Raw genomic sequence first — 17,226 nt, 5'->3', positions numbered from 1 at the left:
ACACACTTTTAACAATAGAGAATAAAATAAGAGCCACAGTTACTGGGTCTTTTATACTCTTTATTTTCTCCCTGTTATTCAAATTCATCTTGAGGTACACTTTATAATTTTCAGGCACTTCTTTCATTGAAAATGCAAGGAGGTATGTCTGTAAGCTGAAGGCAGAATAAAATGAAAGCCTATAGGACTGTGGTCTGCTTCAGAATTTTCAGTAACAAAGCCAATAACCCTGGTAATCAAAAGCCAAAGGCTACGTTCACCAAAGCAAGGCACAAATGAAAAGTACTAAGAAAAAAATGGGTTCTATATCGAAGATAAAAGTTTATGTAGACTGTTTAGAAAAATCCTATCAAGATTCCTTAAAATAATGAAAAAAAAATTAACTTTATAGGGAAAATCCTGCAAACAGCATTTACACCAAGCAAATAAGGTTAAAACAGCTGTAATATAACAAATGGTACAAAGTGTAAGTCAACATAAAAGAACACATCATCATTGCTGTGATATCAGTGGCCAAATCAAAACAAAAATGATATAATACGGACTTTCCTTGGCATTCTAGAGTTTGGGTCTCTTCTAATCATTCTATTCTTTTAGAACTTAGTAAGTTTCTAGATGCAACCAATGTGCACTCAATTGACTCTTTTGTATTTATACCTGAAAGAGCATCCAGACGGAAAGAAAACAAAGCACAGTTCACTTCTTTGGCAACATCTAAAGACATAAAAACATCCCCAATGGAAATCTAAAATAGCAAGATTTTCTGATGTTCATTTATCAAAAAGGTTTTTTATTTGTTCAATCCTGCAGGTCATGTAAGCATGGCATGGCTTGGATGAAAGTGTAAGAAAAAGGTTCCCAATATAGGGAGTATATATGGACATATATGTTTTAAAGAGTTAGTGTTGGTATTGTAAGAAGAAAATGAAACAAAATAGCTAAAACAAGTTAAACACAAACCTGAATGGTATAGAAGTAAAGGTGTGCACATTCCAAATATGAGGTACTTTGGGGGAAAATACAATGCTGCCCCTAGCCTGGGCCACACACCTAGAAAACAACATCTTTCTCCTCTTTCTCTAGGCTTCCTTCTCAGACCGACTGCTACAATTCAATGCCTTATATGGAAAATACGTGCCTCAGAAAACAAAACACAAGGCTCCCAAGGAACTTCTTTTATAGGCTCAAGATAAATTTAACTAGAAATCACTAAGCTGTGACTTTCCTGCTTCCCAATTTCATTCATTCAGTTTTAAAAGAGAAAGGAACCACTACTTAATGAATAAAAGTATTCACATTCAGTGAAATTTCATCTTGAATTAGAGACTGAATCCAGGGACTATTTACAGATTTACCACTAGCAACATCCATAGCCTTTTTTATTGTTATTTTTAATTTTTTTATTTGTTCTACTTAGTTGTAAATGACAGTAGAATGCATTTCAATTCAACTGAAGCACAACATTTCAATTCTCTGGTTGTACACAATGCAAAGTTGCAACATTTGTGCAACCATACATGTAACTGGGGTAATGATGACCATCTCACTCCATCATCTTTTCTACATCCATGACTCCCTCCTCCCCACCATCCCCTTTGCTCGATCCAAAAATCCTCCATTCTTTCCATTCTCCCCATGTCCATCACGGATAAGCATCCACTAATCAGAAAACATTCCGCCTTTAATTTTGGGGGGATTGGCTTACTACACTTATCAAGATATTCTCCAACTCCATCCATTTACTTGCAAATGCCATAATTTTATTCTCTTTTAATGCTGAGTAACATTTCATTGTGTGTATGTGTATGTATGTGCTCTATCACTGTGGCTTATCTTAAAGCTGATTTGTCTTTATTTTTCCTGTCTCTTTTCCCTCTATCCTTCATAATCATGAAAAATATTAGATTAACCTTCTTCCTGTCTTTAGTCAGGGCTTAAGCCAGGTTATATATAATTTTCCTTCAGCAGAGCCACCATAGGAACCAAGAAATCCAGAGTTTACAGGTGGCACAAGAATTATTAAGAAATAATTCTCTCAAGACTATAAATGAATTATGAATCCTAACAGGGTACAGCTGGAGGGTAGTCTTAGGCTCCAATGACTTTCATAAATTCACCATTTTAAAGGACCTCTGTACACCTGACAATTAGAATCACAATTTCTAGACAGAAGTCCTGAATTTCTCTTTTGCTAGCAAAGCAATAAAATTTCCTTTTCCTATATCAAAACCTTGTTCTTATTATTGAATTGGGATTGAGAACAAACACCATGCTTTCAGTATCAAATCTGGTATGATGAAGAAAACTGAGAGTGCCCTGCTCCAGCCCTCTTGGCAGTTCTTGCACTCTGAGCAACCCCACTTCCACAATGATGAACTCACCGACAGCTGAGCCTGGGGACAGGTGAGTTGCCTCAGATTGTTCTGGAGGAGCTCTACTTGTAAGTAAAGGGAGGGTTTGAGGGACCTTCCTAGTGGCTGCCAAGGCTCCTTGGCTTCTGGGACCTCCTGCCTTCTCTCACTAAATGGTGTAGGATTCTCCATCATGAGTCTACTCTGGGAAAAGGAAATTGAATACAGTGACGTGATAATGTGGACATCTGGTAACCTCCTACAGTATGCACACCAAAATTTTTTATTCCACATATCTGGCCCTCTACAGGGGAACGTCTGGTCCCTCTTTCTGAGGACATGTATGGCACCATTGTTGTCAGAGTTGTGGCTATATGGCAGTAGAGAACATAGGATATATTCCCCATCTGGTCTGTTTTAAAGGCTCCCTTCTGTTGGCCAAGGTTTAGGGGAATCCCCTCTGGTTGTCTCTGTGTTTTTGATTGAATGCTGCTGACCCTTTAAGACATGGGCAAGGCTACATTGGTCTCACTTGTAGATTCTTGGGAATAATTCTGGCTGAGAGTGCTACAAATTGTTATAATCTGCCTAGGAAAAACACTGATGTTTTACTATATAAAAAAAAGTCACTTATTGACTTTCTGAATTATTATATAATCTTGCTACTGGGATTAATCTCTCAGAGGTAGGTAAATGGAAGAAATTCTACATGTGCAGGTAATCATGAAGTTGCATGAGGAGTCTGACTGGTCCTGAAACTAAGTTGATGGTGTAAAAAAGACACTGTCTTTAGTGTGCAAGGATACGAAGACATCAGAAAACAAGTTTGCCCAGCATTGTTTCTCAGCCCAGTCCCAGAGAGGTGGAAATCATCCCACTGTGGGTCAAAGCAACCAGGTCTATGTTGGAAAAAAAAAACAAACAGAAAACTCTGAGGTTCAGAGAAGTAAATAAAGAGGACTTGAACCTCTGTCTTGCCTTGCATCTCCTTACACAAGCTGGGTGAAGAGACACAAAAGGACATGAGAAAAAGTCCTTATCTGGAATTCCAGGTTAGCCAATAACCTGAATTTCTATGCCACATTGAGAACAGGCTTTATTCAGGTGTCACAGACCAGAGACAGTTATGTGTTTTCCTAAAAATGTCATGGTTCTGCCATAGTTGGGCCCCTATTTTTAGACTAATAACTAAATGTCTTTATGAAACTCTAAAAGGAACAGAAGCCAAAAATATAACTTGTACACCAGAAAGCCAAGCTGCCTTTGAGAGGTGAAAATAGAGCATCATGACAGCCCCTACCCAAGCCTGCCCGACTCACAAAGACATTAAGACTATATATGATTGAGAATCAAGGTACAGCACTAGGAATTTTCTTACAGTTACTGGACATAAATTGTGGCTAGAAGCTTACTTGTCACAACATTTTGACCACACAAAAAAAGAAGGGTCCTCCTGCCTTCAGATGTGACTACCACTTATGATTTACTAAATGAGGTTGAGAAACTCACTCCACGTCAACCCTTATTCTGTGAGTTCCTCATGGAGTCCTGGTACTGCTGAAATATAATGATGGGTTTAAGCTGACTGCTGAGAGGATAGGGAGATTGCAGGTCATCCTATTAGTAATAGAAATGTCAACCTCAAGAGAAACCATGCCACCTTAAATCAAGCAACCATGTTACCAGAAGATAGTAATGGGCCAATACAGCATGACTGCTCAGAAAGCTAAGAAGACTCTTCAGCAAGTGGCATTTGCTTCAGTAGCCTATGACTGAACTAGATAGGGCATCTTCAAGGATAGAAGCAAGTTCATGGACAATGGTCAGTGGATAGCTGGACACTCTGTCATCAAGGAACAATACATATTTAAAGTTGAGGCTTTGCTGCTAAAACATCAGCCCGGAATGCAAAACTAATTTCTCTGAAAAGAGCTCTCAACAACCAAAGGTAAGAAAGTAAGCATTTACGCTGACTCAAAATATGCTCTCCTGAGAGTGTCAGCACCTGGAGCTATCTGGAAAGAAAGAGGAGTGCTTGCTGCTAAGAATGACATTTATAAAGGCCTTGAAATGACTGGCATTGATATAGGCTGTGGCCACACAAAAGCAGGTGGCAATCATGCACTATAATGGTCACCAGAATATTGACATCTAGGTGGCCAGGAGAAATCAGGCTGCTGATAGAGCAACCAAAAGGGCAAGAAAGAACAGACTCTTTATCAGGGTCCTGAAACTCAGCTTCAATCAGACCAATGCAAATCTTTTCATAGATGAGAAGAAGAATAGGGGCAAAGAAAGTTTCAACTTTTGGGATAACACTGACAAGTGTAGCGAGACTCCTGTGGGCTCATCCTTCTGCCTGAAGCATTGGCCTGCTCTTGCTAAAACACTTCGATGAGAGTGTTCACTGTGAGAAGGGTGCCTTGGCAAATTTCTCCAAGCCCCAGTGGTGAGGGTCATGCCTCCATTGGACTATTCAGCAAGAAATATAGAGCAGTGTCTTTTGTACTCAAACAATCCAAAGACTGAGGTATTTGACCATAATGTCTCAATATGTAAAAATATAATATTCCTATGATTGACAAGTAGAGTTTACCCAACATCCTGTGTCAAAGGAACCTGCAGATATTTGCTAGCATTGGTAGATATCTCTGTGTGAGTCACGTTTATTCTACCAGAACAGAAAAGACTCCAGAAAAACACAAATCCTCTGGAAAGAGCTGACCCTAAAACATGGGCTTCCCTCCTCAAAGCAAAGTGACAATTAACTATCTTTCACTGCAGAAGTGGCCCAACAAGTGAGCAAAACATTGCATATCCAATGGAAGTTACATGCTTTCTGGAGACCCCAATGTTCAGAGAAAACAGAAATCACATCTTTAAAAGGACAGGCCAAGAAGCCAGCCTGCAGTGGGAATAGGTGTCTATGGAGTAGGAAGTAAGTAGAATTTAATTAGACATTATTACCCTAGGTGCCTATACGATCACATGACTGGTGTGACTCTACATATTTACAATCAGAAGAATGAGAGGTTATACTTCATTTTTGTATGTGTCAAAGTGCATCATACTGTCATGAATGAACAATTAGAACAAATAATTTTTTTAAAAAGAGATGGAATCTAAATTATGAGACCCACCTGCAGTGGGAATAGGTATCTGTCAAAATGCTCTCCTCCAAAGGATACTGATATTAGCAGGAATAAAATTGTTATATATGACAACAGAATGCATTACAATTGACATATAGAGAACAATTTTTCATATTTCTGGTCATACATAGAGTTACACCATTTGTGTCTTCATACATGTACCTAGGGTAATGATGTCCATCTCATTCCACCATCTTTCCTATCCCCATTGCCCCTCCCTTCCCCTCCCACCTATTTGCTCTATCTAGTGTTCGTCTAATCCCCCACCCCCTAAACCCCATTGTGAGAAACATTTGGCATTTGTTTTTTAGGAATTGACTAACTTTACTTAGCATTATATTCTCCAACTACATCCACTTACCTGCAAATGCCATGATTTTATTCTTTTAATGCTGATTAATATTCCATTGTGTGTGCATGTACATATGTGTGTGTGTTGTGTGTGTATAAATATATATATATATAAATATATATATATATATATATATATATATATATATATATATATATATATATCACATTTTATTTATTCATTCATCTACTGAAGGGCATCTTGGTTGCTTCCACAGTTTAGCTATTGTGAATTGTGCTACTACTATAAACATCGATGTGGCTGTGTCCCTGTAGTATGCTGTTTTTAAACCCTTTGGGTATAGACGAGGAGAGGGACAGCTGGGTCAAATGGTGGTTCCATTCCTAGTTTTCCAAAGAATCTCCATACTGCTTTCCAGATTAGTTGTACCAATTTGCAGTCCCACCAGCAATGTATGAGTGTGCCTTTTCCCCCACATCCTCACCAACACTTATTGTTGTTTTTCTTCATAATAGCTGCCATTCTGACTGGAGATAAAATTTTAGAGGAGTTTTGATTTGCATTTCTCTAACTGCTAGAGATGATAAATATTTTTTCATATATTTATTTATTATTGTATATCATCTTCTGAGAAGTATCTATTCAGTTCCTCGGCCCATTTATTGATTGAGTTATTTGTTTTTTTATTTTGTTTTGTTTGTTTTTGTTGTGTGTGGTGTGTATTAAGATTTTTGAGTTCTTTATATATCCTAGAGATTAGTGCTCTATCTGATGTATCTGTGGTAAAAATTTTCTCCCATTCTCTAGGGTCTCTATCACCTCACTGATTGTTTATTTTTCTCTGAGAAGCAGCTTTTCAGTTTGAATGCACCCAATTTATTGATTCTTGATTTTAATTCTTATGCTCCAGAGTCTTATTAAGAAAGTTAGGACCAAATCCAACATGATGGAGATTGGGCCCTCTTTTTCTTCTATTAGGCATAGTGTCTCTGGTTTAATTCATAGGTCCTTGATGCACTTTGAGTTTTGTGCATGATGAGAGATAGGGGCTTAATTTCATTTTGTTGCATTTGGATTACCAGTTTTCCCAGCATCATTTGTTGAAAGGCTATCTTTTCTCCAATGTATGTTTTTGTCACCTTTGTCTAATATAAAATAACTGTAGTTATATGGGTTTGTTTATATGTCCTCTGGTCTGTACCACTGGTCTACAAGTCTATTTTGGTGCCAATACCAAGGAAATGTGCATTAGAGAACCCGTTTTTTATCATGGTGAGAAGGCAGAAAATATAGAAATAGCAACCTCACCCACAATAGAAACCTAGTTAAAATAGTATGTACAACAATTAGTCAAAAAAACTGCTGTACCAGAGTGCTTCTTCCAGGTCACCACCAAGGCGAAAATTGCCTCTCCTTCCCTCCTAGTAAAAATTCAAAAGATAATTTATAACAGGCAATAATCTTTAATTCTAGAAACCCCTCCTCACCCCTCTACCTGCACAGGAAGAACCTTAGAGATGTAGGCACCCAATTTTCCATAAAAAGTGACTGTGGGGAAAATGAACATAACCCTTGCTGCTCTGCCACTGTGACTTATTCTTTAAATTACTGTTTCTTCCTTCCTTTTCTCCCTCTCTCCATTCCTAACCATTGGAGGAGCAAGATAACCTTCTTCCTGTCCTTGGCCAATTATCTCTCCTTTACCTCTTGCACCACGGGAATTTAAAAAAAAAACAAAAATCAAGACTTCAAGGCTGGCTGGCAACAGAAAATTTAAGAAATGGCCATCTTTCAAGGATAACAAGTAAATTATAACTCCTAATAGGGCACAGCTAGAGGGTAGCCTTATCACTAAGGACCCATTATTCCCCAGGGCAGTTAGAATTCCAGCCTCTGGGTCAGGAGTCCTCTTTCTCTTTCACTAACACAGCAAGAAACTTATTTTTCCTTTTCTGAAATCCTTGTCCTCACGATGGATTGGCAATAAAAACAAGGACACAAAGCAAGTGCTTCCCTTAACTTAGGGATGCTTCCTTTCCTAGTTTATCAATGCATCTTTAAAATACACTTATCTGTGGGGCTAGGGTTGTGGCTCAGTGGTAGAGCACTGGTCTGGCATGTGCAAGGCACTGTGTTCAATCCTCAGCAGCACATAAAAGTAAACAAATAAAAATAAGTGCATTGTGTCGAACTACAACTTTAAAAACATATTTAAAAATAAAATAAACTTACTTGTTACCCAAATCTAAATTTTGTACGTGTATTGTATACAAACAGCCTCACTAAAAATTATACCCTCAGAAAGGTCATTAAATTCTCTTAGAAACACATCTACCTTTGGATCCCCAGTTTCCCAGTGCTCTGTAGCTCTCTCAGGGGAAATACTCTTTCCATGCTTAATGTAAACAAAATGTGACAACAACAGCAGAGGTGTCTTAGAAATAACAGGAACCTCAAAAACATCATTTACAGGTTCAAAAGTTTGCCTTAGTTTACAACTTTTTGTATGTTTGGGGCTGAAATCCACCTGTCTTGCCCTTAGGAAATATTTTTCTGTGTTTCAAAAGCATATTCACTAATTTTAGTCTTGTTTTTTCATATCATTTTTTTCCTATGAAAAAAACAAGCTTAAAATTAGTGAATATGATTTTACAAACTGAAAAAATCAGGGTGATCATACTGCTGAGTTGAACACAAATATGTCTGACGCTAAGGTCAAGACAGGATACTGGCTGGGGTTATGGCTCAGTTGGTTGCGTGCTTGCCTTGCATACACAAGGCCCTGGGTTCAGTCCCCAGAACTACACACACACACACACACACACACACACACACACACACACAAAAGTGAAAAATTATTCCACAAAATCTTCCTCCTATAAGGACTCAATAATCATCCTCACTATGAGGCACTGTTTTGTACCCTCATATCTGCATAAAGTTGAGTTCTGCCCAGAAAACACCAGTAAAAATTTACTGAGATAATCTTCCTAATTCTTTTAAATATTTAAAAAAGGCATATGTGTCCAAAAAATGTACATAAGCCCAAAGTGCTTTGAAAGGATATTCTAACAGGACAATGGAAAGGTCTTGACCCAGTGATTGTCTGGAGTTGGGGGTCTGTTTATGTGTTTCCACATGGAGAACAGCAGCTGATTTGGATTCCAGAAAGATTAACTAAAGCGATTTCTAAAGACCAAAAAAAAGATGATTTGGCTCAAATCCACAACAACTGATATCCAAAACTCCAGTTTGGATATTCTTACATCTGCGACAGAACCAGGATGCTTTTTTCAGTATCTATTTTATTATTGCCCTTTCCCACATCATGAAGTTCTATTTTGTTTTTTGAGCTCATACAGATCTAGGTTAATGTTTTGCTGATCAGTTCTATAGAGTTTTTAAACATTGCAATGGAGATTTCACCTGAAAAAAGTTATAAGGCCTTTACTGTTATGTTATGTGTTGTATGTATTATATTATGTGTGCACACTTGTGTTTTGTGTTATATGTTTGAATGTACGTATGTCCATATATCATATATGATGAGCGCTCATGAAAAAATGGTTCCAAATATATTTTTTCACGAGATTTAAATGGTTTAATTTAAATTGGGTAAACAGCTACTGAGGATTCTTTTAATATATGAACAAAAAAGGTTAACAGATCTGTTTGTTTACTTTCACCTTTCCTTTTCATTATATTTAATAATTCTGTTGAAGATAAGGTACATTGTTAAGAAAATTGTTTTCTAAAAAAAAAAAAAGAAAGAAAGAAAATTGTTTTCTTTTAGTGCCTTCTGGAATGTTATATATTTTTTTTCTTTAGCCATTATTGCCAGAATTCCTATCTTCATCCCAGTGCCGGTGAAGACAAAAATAAAACCAATCTACAGCTTCTGCAATAGCCATCACTGAACTGCTTGCAGAACTTGCCTGGACTATGAATCACTTGTATGTATTGTGAACTCACCTGTATGCATTGTGAACTGTCTGTTGGTGCAGCGACTTGTGGTAGTGTTGGGGTATTTTTGCTGATGATGTCATCGGAGGTACAATTTTTCCAAAAGGAACTGTCAATTGGCTTGGTATATCTTCCTCCCTTCTGCTTGTCATGGTCGTTCAGCTAAAATTTGGGGACCAAGAGAGGTGAGGCAAAGAACCTCACCCCCCCCACCACCCCCCCCTCCCCGCTGATACAAAGATCTATCCACAGGTGTGGCTGTATACTGGACCAGTAGTCAGTAACAGGTAAGATCCAATTGCAATGGTACCAACCTAAGACAGGAGGCTGACGCCTTGAGGTCAGCTCATCTGATAACGGGTAAGAACCATATGTACTATTGGACAACCTAAGGCAGGCACGGTCCCTAAGCCACATGCTTATTGTTTAAACAGAGAGGGGGATATGTTGAGAGCCACAGCCTAAGGGGCCCCAGCAAACTTCTAGCTGTCAGCAAACTTCCAGCTGCCAGCTGATGATTGGCTCACAGCGGCCCCAGCAACTTCTAGCTGCCAACTGATTGGCTCCTCTGCGGTGATGCTCATTGGGCTGTTTCCCCACCCTTTCAAACCATGGAGCTGATCATTGGGGGACTTTTTTTTGCTCCGCCCACATGACCCAGCCAATTGACCTCAAGAGCAGGAGGAGTGGGGGAGGTTGAAAGGCTTGTGGGAAGCCGGTGGTGGCAGTTGGGCTCTGAAAGTTTTTCCTGAGGAGCAGTTTTGTTTGGCGTGTGTGGTTCTAAAAATAAAGTTCGTTTCTTTTGACAAGTGGCTCCTGATTGTGCCCAGCCAGACTGTGGAAGTACTTGGAAAAAAATATTAGAAAAATACTGTGTCTATGCAACATGAGAAAAAAATAGTTCGCAACCTGGATAAATCTATACACGTAGGCATTTATAAAGAGCCAGACTGTAGGACAGGCTCCTCTGGATTGGATATGCTGCTTCTCGCACATTCGGGAGGCCCAAGAGGAGACCCCAGCTGTCTTCCCGCAGGAACACCACGCACAGAAGTGGACCCTTCCTGAGGATGGTCCCTAGTCTCACCGCACAGCTGGGGCGAGGCTAGGCTGCTGGTAGGCTACTAGCCAGACAGGGCCAAGGCGACCATGCAGGGACCTGAGAGGGGGCTGGTTCCCTGCCACCGTGGACCTGGCAGGAGGAGAAAGCCCCGCAGTCAAAGAGCAACACCTAGGTTGGCACCTTGTGGCTGCCACACCAAGACCTGCACGGAACCTTCCCTCCAACCTCTGAAAACGGCCCATAGATATATTTACATTGGTGCCTTTTATACAAATGATATCCCAGGTCATCAGTCTCTGATACGATTTGCATTAGATTTAAGAGTGGGAGAATCCCAGAAGCCAACATCCTGCACTGGGAGATAACAAAAAAAATCTTGCATCTTAAAGCACCAGGGGCTCTGTGTATACCTCCCTTCCCTAAATGACAGTTCCTCTCAGGGGCTTGAGTACACCATCTTTGGGACAGCACTGAACTCTGACTTAAAAGCTCACATCTATCAAGAAAAAGTCAAATACCTTGGTTACCATCTGACTGAGCAACAGAACAGACAATAACTGGACCCCTAAAGAAACAGGAGATCTGCTCAATTCCAGTCCCTTCAACCTGCCATTAGACTAGAGAATTCGTGGGGGCTGCTGCATTCAGCCATGTATGGATGCCCAATTTTTAATTATGGCAAAACCTCTCTACGAAGCCACAAAGGGGGGAGAATTGGATCTTCTAATATGGGGGCCAACTAAGCAAAAGGCCTTTAAGAACATTAAACAAGCACTCCCAGTGCATCTTGACTACCTGACCTCACAAAGCTTTACTTTCTTTATGTCCATGAACAGTCTGGAGTGGCTATGGGACTCTTGACTCAGGTGGTAGGGACATGGACATCTATCCAAACAGCTGGACTCTTTAGCCCAGGCTGGCCACCTTGTTTATGGGCCCTCGCAGCCAAAGATCTTCTGGTATTGAAAGCTGATAAACTGAAAATGGGACAAAAATTGGTTTTCAGGGTTCCTCATTTCACATTGTTAGAGTACAAAGGACAATACTGATTTACTAACGAGACAATGGTCAATACCAGGATATGTTATGTAAAAATCCATGTGTCCATGTTAAAGTCATCCAGACTCTAAACCCAGCAACTTTGCTGCCCCTCAGACCATGACAACATGATCACAACTATATTGAAGTCATGGATGAAATGTTTTCCAGCAAACCAGACCTGGCAGACCAGCCCTCAGGGACCCTGATGTGGAGTACTTCACAGATGGAAGCAGTTTTATAAAAGATGGGGTATATTTTGCTTGATATGCAATGGTCACTCTGGACTCCACTGTTGAGGCATAACCTCTGCCTCAGGGAACTTCAGCACAAAAAGCAAAACTTATTGCTTTAACTCAAGCACCTCAGTTGACAGCAGGAGTCAGTGTGATTAGATACATAGACTCAAAACACGCATTCGCTGCCCTTCATGTTCATAGGGCCTTATGTAAGGAAAAGGGGCTAATTAACTCAGGGATTAAAAAAAAAAGTATAATATATGGGCAAGAAATTCTTCAACTTTTGGATGCACTGTGGGCTCTCAGGAAGGTTGTGATTATATATTGTCAAGGTCATCAAAAGGGAAACACTGTGGTTGCTCAGGGCAACCAGAGAGCTGACACAGAAGCCAGGTTAGCTGTCTACAAGAAACAAGAAGAAAATCCAGTCCCAGGTTTAAATGCTCCACTCTGCCTGACTGATCATCTAACAGAATGGGGGCCAATATATTCCCAGCATGAAAGTAAGTGGTTTAAGGCTGAAAAGGAAAATTTTCTCCCGGGTGGATGGTGGAGATTTTCTGATGGCCAGCATAGCCATCCCGGAGATTCTAGCCCCAGCCTTTATCAGACAGTTCCACAGGAGAACACGTTGGACATACAGCATTTGAGACAGTTCTGAGTCAACATTTCTATGTCCCCTGGCTCACAAAAATCACCCCGGATGATCTGTAAATAATGTGCTTACAACAATCCTTGTCAGTTGCCAAAGCTCCCACCAGGAATCCAAACTATAGGAGGAGCACCTTTTGAAGACTTAGAAGTAGACTTCACTGAACTATCACACTCATGGGACTATAAATAACTTTTGGGTTTTGTGTGTTCCTACTTTGACTAGGTGGAAGCTTTTCCCACCACCACTGGAAAGGCTAGGGAGATACTAGGATGCTTCTCTGGGAAATTATTCCCAGATTTGGTGTCCCAATAACTATTGGCTCAGACAATGGGCCAGCTTTTGGGCAGAAGTGATACAATTACTGACCAAAAGTTTAAACATCAGATGGAAGTTACATACTGCCTATAGGCCACAGACTTCTGGTAAAGTTCAAAGGATGAACAGAACTTTAAGGCTCAATTGGGTAAGCTGTGTCAGGAGACTCACTTACATTGTGATGAACTTCTCCCTATTACACTGTTGAGGATTAGATCCACTCCCACTAAGAGGACTGGATTCTCTCCTTATAAGATAATGAACATGAGGCCCACCTCTTATTAGGGGACTATTGGGAGACTTAAGAAAGATAGGAGAATTAACCCTGAGACTACAGCTTCAGGCATTACTGAAAACTTTACAGGTTCTCAACCAATGTGTTAGAGAAAGACTGCTAGTAAGATTGACCACAGATGCACACTCCTTTAAGCCCGGAGATTGAGTCTGGGTCAAAGAATGGAATATTCAACCCCTAAACTTCTTTGGAAGGGCCCTTTCACTGTTATTTTATCCACCCCAACTGCAGTAAAGTTTGCAGAGATAGGTCCCTCGATTCATTACATCAGACTCACCCCTGTAGCTGCAGACTGGGAGTACTCTCCAGATACTGCTATGTCTTTGAAGCTGACCATCTGAAAAAAAAAAAAAAAAATGAGCACTGGAGAAGCTTGAGGATCAGAAGGACAACAGCCCTGCTCCGGTCACTCTGGAAGCTGACTGGTCTATGCATGGCTAAAGTTTGAGGAGATTACAGCCCTGTTTCAGCCACACAGGAGGGACTGGCTGATGAATACATGGTGAAAGATAAACTTCCCACCAGGACTAATGAACTCTTTCAACCTCTAAGATAGTTCTTACACTGTAATGCATTGCCACTCCTTGCTTCTAGACATATACATAGTTCTCTGTTTGGTTTTTGCTACTGGTTTGATAACAGTAACTCCTACTGACTGGACTCTGGGTAGCAAAATTTCATTTATACTTTTTTATCTTGCTTATATAAGTTTTCTAGGGTTTTCTGGTGTTATTGGTTTGGCTTTGTTAATTTATCCTGTTTACCCTATGCTACCCAAAATGTTACTCTATCATTTAGCTTAGTTTTCTTTGATAACCTTAAGGGATTCTGCCCTACTCCTATTCTAACAGTGGATCATGTAAACCATGTGTCAAGTGAAACTACTATAACCAAGAGGTGGTAAAACATATATTTAGGACCTGTCTCACCAGAGGAATGCTATAGATGAATAACTGGAAAGAAAAAAGAGGTTCAGTGGGAAGGAACTTGATTTAGGAGGTCACCAATCTTGGGATGAAGGTAACTGGCTACCCCAGAGCACTACTGCCACTTCTCATCCGGCTACCTGGGCACAAAATGGCAGTTGAGGCAATAGAACTCCTATTTACATGCTAAACAGAGTTATTCACTTACAAGCTGTTCTAGAAGTTATTATTAATCAGACTGCCACAGCCTTTGACCTCCTAGCCACACAACAGACCCAGATGCGAGTAGCTAACTATCAAAACCACTTGGCATTAGATTACCTACTGGCTGAGGAAAGAGAAATATGTGGAGAATTCAACAGCTCAGATTGTCGCATCCATGTGGATGACAACAGATAAGCAGATAAGGATAAAGCCAACAACACAAGAAAACTAGAACATATGCAAGTTCATACCTACAAGGGTATTAAAGTTTGGGTACCAAACACGCTGTTGGGAGATTGTTTTCAACTCTTGGTAGATTTAAAACCTTAAGTGGTATAATGGGTATTCAGCTGTTAACCTGTTTATTGCTCCCATGTTTGGCTCCACTGTGCATTAAAACTATTGGGTCCACTGCAGAAGTTGCTGTTGAAAGGATGACAACACCTAAGGTTTTGGCATTATATAAGGCTTTAAGCCAAGATAATGGTAATGATGCTCTTAATTTAAAGAATTAAATTATGGGGAGCATCATTAAAGGGAGGAATTGTAGTGGAACCCCTTTCTCCACAGAAAATTCTTAACTGGGCTTCTCCAGAAATCTTCACCCTGGCTGATTTTAGGATTGTCAGCCAAACAGTCTCTACAAAAGAGTTCAACATAGATAAACTTCCTATTCTCCTACTGCCACATGGCCACTGGCTGGGAAGAAATCAGCACTCCAGGTGCTAGACACCCCTTATTAGTTTTTCAAAAACATGTATCCAGTATAGTAGTTTGTATAAATGTGTAAACAAGGCCTCTGGCCTTGAGCTGGGGCTTCACTGAGATGTCTATATTTCTAAGATAAGAGAAGTTACCAATTGGGCTCCAATAGCTGGCAGGGAGAGAAAAGAAAGGGGAGAAGAAGCTCTCCCCTTTTCAGGTGTTGTCCTTGAAGGGTTAACTTGCCCAAAACAGTGAAAGAAAAAGCTGCTTTTATGTGAACTTCTGCGCCCCTCCACTTACATGATGGGTATAAAATTCTGAAACTACCTGAACCCAGGGTTCAGGGGACTCATTGATTATATCAAAAGCTGCGCCCTCTGAACCTGGCTGCAACCAAACAAAAGTGTTTCTGGCTATCTTCGGTGCCTTGCCTCCTCTGTCCCTACAACATTCACAGTAACTAATAAAACAAACACTGAAATGCCTTTTAGATTTAAAAAGGAAAAAAAAGGGGGGGGGGGACAGAACATTCAACTACTCCCCTGAGAGGATCCACTCTCGCACCTCCAACTCCTCTCTGGGAGCACAAGACCCAGGGAATGGAGTACACTAGACACTCCAAGAGGATTTAGACATGGAGTTCTGACACCTTGTGTCAGGCAGTTCTGAAACCCAAGGCCAGGAAAAGATGGGAGAGTGGGGTGAGGACATATCACACACTGACGTCTGCAGAGAGGAATCTCAACTCAAAAAATTTATGGTAAGTTTTTTTTTTTTTTAAAGAGAGAGTGAGAGAGGAGAGAGAGAGAGAGAGAGAGAGAGAGAGAGAGAGAGAGAGAGAGAGAGAGAGAGAGAGAATTTTTAATGTTTTATTGTTTAGTTCTCGGTGGACACAACATCTTTGTTGGTATGTGGTGCTGAGGATCGAACCCGGGCTGCACGCATGTCAGGCGAGCGCAGTACCGCTTGAGCCACATCCCCAGCCCCTATGGTAAGTTTTTGTACAGAGCAAACACAAAGCGTAAAGCACACACATTTCTTTCCCCAAATGGTCAAGCAATTCTCTGCTTTCCTCTCATGAAAAATGCTCAAAACAGAAAACAAAAATTTTAAAAAGTGCCATTCAGCACTTGGAGGATAAAATTAGGGGGAAAAAAATGATGTGTCCATTTGAAATGTAGCATCGGAGACAAATAGTTCACAACCTGGAGAGGAGAATTCGGCATTGCAATAAGGACAGGGAGCGGGAAACCTAGGCGTTTATCTAGAACTTAGGCATTTATGAAGAGCCAGGCTGCAGGACAGGCTCCTCTGGGTTGGACGTGCTGCTTCCCGCACATTCGGGAGGTCCAGGAGGAGGGGGAGCTGGGGTCCCCGCAGACCCCAATCATCCTCACGCAGGAACACCACGCACAGAGGTGGACCCTTCCTGAGGATGGTCCCTGGTCTCACCGCACAGCTGGGGAGAGGCCGGGCTGCTGGCAGACTGCTGCCCAGACAGGGCTTCAGTCAGGGCCGAGACGACCACGCAGTGACCCGAGAGGGGGCCGGGTTCTCGCTGCGGCGGACCTGCGCTCCGCTAGGACGGCCAGGGAGGCTGAGGGCAGCGCTGCCCAGAGGAGGACTAGGGGCTGCAGACTGGAGAGGACTGGGCGTCCCACCCACCGTTTCAGGTTCCCGCCGCGCCAGTCCTGCCAGTTCCACGCATTGGCCGGGGCTCCAGACTCGCCCGCTCACTCACCATTTCCTGTCGGTTGGGAGCGCAGCGCTCTCCGGTGGGTCCCCTGCGTTTCCTGGTAAAGCGACGCGGACAGAAGGACAGAGAGGGAGCGTGAAGACAGGTCGGGAGAGCTGCGGGCTCCGGAAACCAGAGGTCCCAGACGGCAGAAGCCCGCCCCCTCCTCACGGGCTCTGCGCTGGATTGGACAGATCTCATGATCAGCCTCTGAATGGACAGGACTTCAGGGCCCGCCCCCTGGAACGGAGCATTGAGCCAATTCTTTGAGT

The 17,226-nt window shown here is 41.3% G+C and overlaps 1 protein-coding gene across 1 annotated transcript in view; it reads right to left on the bottom strand.

The window, feature by feature from the left end:
* LOC110599493 (uncharacterized) overlaps nt 1–17,151 on the bottom strand; it is a 28,864-nt gene extending 11,713 nt beyond the window's left edge. Inside the window, exons 1-3 of the mRNA XM_078027993.1 lie at nt 16,961–17,151; nt 13,662–13,721; nt 9,789–9,941 (exon numbers count right to left, since the gene is read on the bottom strand). Coding sequence (XP_077884119.1) covers nt 9,789–9,941; nt 13,662–13,721; nt 16,961–16,963 — 216 coding nt within the window. The 5' untranslated portion in view covers nt 16,964–17,151. The remainder of the gene's footprint in view (nt 1–9,788; nt 9,942–13,661; nt 13,722–16,960) is intronic.
* Between the last annotated feature and the right edge of the window lie 75 nt (nt 17,152–17,226).

Source organism: Ictidomys tridecemlineatus, chromosome 12 (assembly GCF_052094955.1).
Source record: "Ictidomys tridecemlineatus isolate mIctTri1 chromosome 12, mIctTri1.hap1, whole genome shotgun sequence".
Taxonomy (NCBI): domain Eukaryota; kingdom Metazoa; phylum Chordata; class Mammalia; order Rodentia; family Sciuridae; genus Ictidomys; species Ictidomys tridecemlineatus.
This window is presented reverse-complemented; position numbering and strand designations above follow the sequence as displayed.